General features: G+C 42.7%; 1 protein-coding gene across 1 annotated transcript in view; it reads left to right on the plus strand.

Annotated features, from left to right (window-relative positions):
- The first annotated feature begins 292 nt into the window (after positions 1–292).
- The window catches only part of hibadhb (3-hydroxyisobutyrate dehydrogenase b), a 102,458-nt gene continuing 98,338 nt past the window's right edge, over positions 293–4,412 (plus strand). Inside the window, exon 1 of the mRNA XM_020528145.2 lies at positions 293–301. Within this exon, the coding sequence (XP_020383734.2) occupies positions 293–301 (9 nt within the window). The remainder of the gene's footprint in view (positions 302–4,412) is intronic.

The raw sequence follows: 4,412 nt of genomic DNA on the forward strand, positions 1-4,412 counted from the left end.
ATCAGCACCCCCAGCAATGCAACACTTGCTTGGTCTGCATGGAAGTGTCAGCCTTGACACTAACATTGAAGCCTTGGAGAGACACTTGGACCCAGAGTCTTGTGGCTCAAAGAGAAGATTGCAATCTGAGTCATAGCTGATATTGATTTTTAAAAGTCCATATGTGCATAAGTTTTCAGTCAATTTGGTTTGACTAATATGTTTCTTCTTGTTGTTAATATTATTCAGTGTTGTATATGTTTCTTTTTATTTGTTTATGGGATGTGGGCTTTACTGGCTAAGCCAAGCCCTAATGGTGATGGTGAGCTGTCTTCCTGAATTGCTGAAGCTCTTGAAATGTATGAAGACAGACAGGGCTGTAAAGGAGGGAATTCTAGAATTTTGAGCCAGTGACAGTGAAGGAACGGTGATATGGTTCCAAGATGAGATGGCATAACACTGTGATGTTCCCATGCATCTGCTACCCTTGCCTTTCTGGATGCAGGAGATTGCAGGTTTACAAAGGGGATTTGGATGAAACTGTGGTGAGTTATTGCAGTGAACCCTGTAAATGGTATACTTTGCTGCCACTGTACATCGTTGGTGAAGAAAGTGAAAGTTGGAGATGGGAAATGGTAGATGGTAGATGGTAGATGGTGGATGGTGGATGGTGGACGGTGGATGGGGTCCCAGTCAAGTGGGTGTTGAAGTTCTTGAGTGTTGTTGGAGCTGAATCCAGCCAAGCAAGTGAAGAGTATCTACACCATTTCTGATTTGTGCCTTGGACTGACTTTGGGGAACCAGGAAGTGAGTTACTTGCTGCAGGGTTCCTCGCCTCTGATCTGTTCCTGTCACCACAGTACTTTTGTAGCAGGTCCAGTTCAGTTTTTGATCAATGATAACCCCAAGAATGTTGATAATGGGAGATTTAGCAATAGAAAGTATATTCAATTTCAAGGGACAATGTTAGATTCTCAGTTATTGGAGATGGTCCTTGCCTGGCACCTGTATAGCAAGAATGATACTTGCTACTTCTCAGCCTAAGTCTTAAAGTTGTCTGGGTCTCGCTGCATATGGACACAGGCTTTCTCTGGAGATGTGCTATTTCTGACCATTGAACTAATTTCTTCATTATCAACGTAAGTCAATAACAACAATAATTGTTCAAATTTATAGTTTAGGAGAAACTGTAACTCTCTGGAGATGTCACCTATTTAAAAGCATGTTGAGAAACTGGCCATTAAAGGTTTCACCCAAAAAAATAGTTACTTTCAAATTACTTTCCTAGATAACATTTACTACTCTCAGAACAACGTGGTGATCAAACAATTTTTTCTAAAATCCTTGAAAACAAAACAAACTACAAATGTTAAATCTTCCAAAACAGAAGAAACTGAAAACATCCTTATAGGAAGTAGACAAATTGACATTTTGGTTGTAAGCTTTTAAGAAAAATGGAACATTGAAACATCATAATTAAAATGGGATCAGAGCATAAAAGGGAAACACAAACACAGACACCCACAGGAGCACAAGAAAATAAAAGTGAATTGTTCCACACTGTGCTTTGAAAGAAAACAGGAGATGGCAGTGTAGAGACAATGTTTTTACACAGAGGGTGGTTCGCATGTGGAATGACCTTCCTGAAGAAGTGGTGGATGCGGGCACAGTTACAACGTTTAAAAGACACTTAAATAAGTACATGAATAGGAAAAGTTTGGAAGGATATGTGCCAGGAGCAGGCAAGTAGGGACTACTTTAGTTTGGCATGGACCAGATGGACTGAAGGGTCTGTTTCCATGTTGTATGACTCTATGAGGTAGAATATTTGACTGACTGTATGTGGGTTGATATGTGAACTTTATCTTGACAACATTCAAGAACAGGTTTTGGTTTGCAGAACTGAAGTCAGAAAGAGTGAATTGCAAAACCAGTATGGGGGGGTAATAAAACTGCAGTCAGCTGAAAATTATAGATCAAGAATGTCTCTGATGGACTGTTTAGTTTTGGTACAGAGGCAGCTGAGGTGAAAGAGGTTAAATTACAATGAACTCTGAAGAACAAGATCAAAATCAAATTTTGCAATTATGAGTTTGATGAAGGGTTACATCAAATATTAGTCTTGAAAATAATTTATGTCAACAAGGGGTAGAGAACAATCAGTAAGTTAGAGTACACTGATCTGCTTGCCATATAGATGACCATTGCAGCATTCTTCTAGATGACATATTAAACTGAGGTCCCACCTCTGTTCAAGTGGATGCAAAAGATCCCATGGCACTACTTGAAGAGGAGTAGTGGAGGTATGCCTGGTGTTCTGGCCAATATCTGTCCCTGACTCAATATTGCAGAATAAAAATGACTGAAAACGACAAATGCTGGCAATCACAGTGGGTCAGGCAGTATCCATGGATTGAAAGCAAGCTATCTTGGACTTGTACATGTTAAAGGAGTATGGATGAAAGTCTATGATTCTCACACAAATGAAGCAAAGCAGATGCACCAAAAAGTGCGATCAGTGCCAATGAATTTCTGGGCTATTTTCTCTTGAGTTTATTAATCTGAGATTCCAGCACTTACTTTTCTTAATTTGAGCAATTCAACTTTTAGATTTTTCTTTTTATTTCTATTTGCAATTTCTGTCATGTAACCAGATGTTGAATAAAATTGGTAATTGATATTTGTGAATTGTTGACAAAGAAGTTTTTCATCTTGCACTCTTCAGAAGAATTCATAAGAATACCAATTCCAATTGTATGATGAGTGCAAGATGAAAAGATTTCACAAAACGTGTCTTTCAGCAATACTCACGTCTGTACTGTCAGCTACTAAACAAAAAGCCAAAGAACTACAGATGCTACAAGTCAGAAACAAAACAGAAATTGCTGGAAAAACTTAGTTGTCCCCAGTAGATGCCATTCATTCTCCCAGGCTGACCTTTAGCCAATCCTTTGTTTGCCCAACTGATTTTTCTCTATCTCTGGACTCCATCTGCACCTATCTTTTACTCCTCCCTCCACCCCATCTTTTCCATTGAAACCAACCGTTTCCATGCTACAATCAGTTCTGAAAGGTCACCAAACCTGAAACATTAACTCGGTTTTCTCTCCAGAGATGCTGCTAGACCTGCTGAGTTCTTCCCAGCAATTTCTATTTCCGTTTCTGTTCTATCAAGTTGAATGACTGCTTATATTGTAAATATAAGAACATTGCTCAGAATTTTCTTGTAACGAGTGTGAACATCAGTTCTTCTACGTTTTAGGAATTTTATATAGTTGTACAGTCCAACTGAGTTGCAGTGGTGTATGTGATAAAAATACATTACATAGCCTGAAGCTTGGGCAAGCTTAAACAAAGTTGCAGTCACGGACTGTAAAGGTTTTACAGTTCATTCCAGATTGTCAGTGTGTTGAGACAGCGATCACAGCTGGGTATACAGAGTGCCAATACAGCAAGCTTGCAATTTCAGCCACCATCCACACAAATATATTTCATGCAGTATTATATAAACTGTTGGAGGGAGAGCAACCCGTCCCATCACCCCCTTTCTCCTTTCTCTTCCTCCTACCCATTCACTAAAACCCTTCCCCATCCTCTCTCCCTTACTCATAACCCTAGTTCACCTTCTTCTCCTCTCTGCCCACCTCCTCTTCCTCAATTCCCCCTTGCCAACTCTGTCTCAGCTTCCCTGCTGCCATCCAGTACCCTCCTCACTCCCTCCGCCCCATCCTTCTCAGCACCTCTCCCCTCTATTTGCCCTCTCACCATTCCCCTACACCCGTCCACATCTTTTCTACCCTCCCCCACCTACTGTCCTTCTCCTCCGACTCTCCCAACAATCCCCTATCTTGTTCTGTCCTCCCTCCTTCACTCACTTCCCCGCTCTCACCTCCCAATTCACTCGTCAGTCCCTCCGCATCTCCCATCACCTACTCTCACATTTCACCGCACTTCAATCCATCCTTCTTGGTCTCTCCCTTCCCGTTCTTGTGACCCACCCCCATCCTCCTCTAGCTCCAGCCCATCCTTACTTTCCTCATCCTTCCCCTCCCACTCTCTCCTCTCCTCCCTTGCCATCCCTATTCCACCCTCATCTTTTCCCTCCCATCGAGGCCTTCTCTCCTCTCCTCCATATCCCATCCTCCCTTCCCGTAAGTCCCGTGTCTTTCCCCTCCTTCCCCTACTTTCTTCTGTTCCATTCCATCCTCCCCGCTCCACTTCACTCCCCACCCCCCTGACCTTTCCTTTCCCTCCCTACACCATCCTCCTTCCACTCTGTCCCACCCCATGGTGTCCTGCCTCTCTTCCCACTCTTATTGTCCTCACCAGTCCCCCCTTGAGCCCTCCCCTCTCCCATCTCTCCACCAGTCCACAATGGTCCCGCCCTCTCTCTCCTCCTTCTACCCCTTCCTTCCCCACTCCCTTCTTTCCCC

The sequence above is a fragment of the Rhincodon typus genome, chromosome 2, assembly GCF_021869965.1.
Source record: "Rhincodon typus isolate 14 chromosome 2, sRhiTyp1.1, whole genome shotgun sequence".
Classification (NCBI taxonomy): domain Eukaryota; kingdom Metazoa; phylum Chordata; class Chondrichthyes; order Orectolobiformes; family Rhincodontidae; genus Rhincodon; species Rhincodon typus.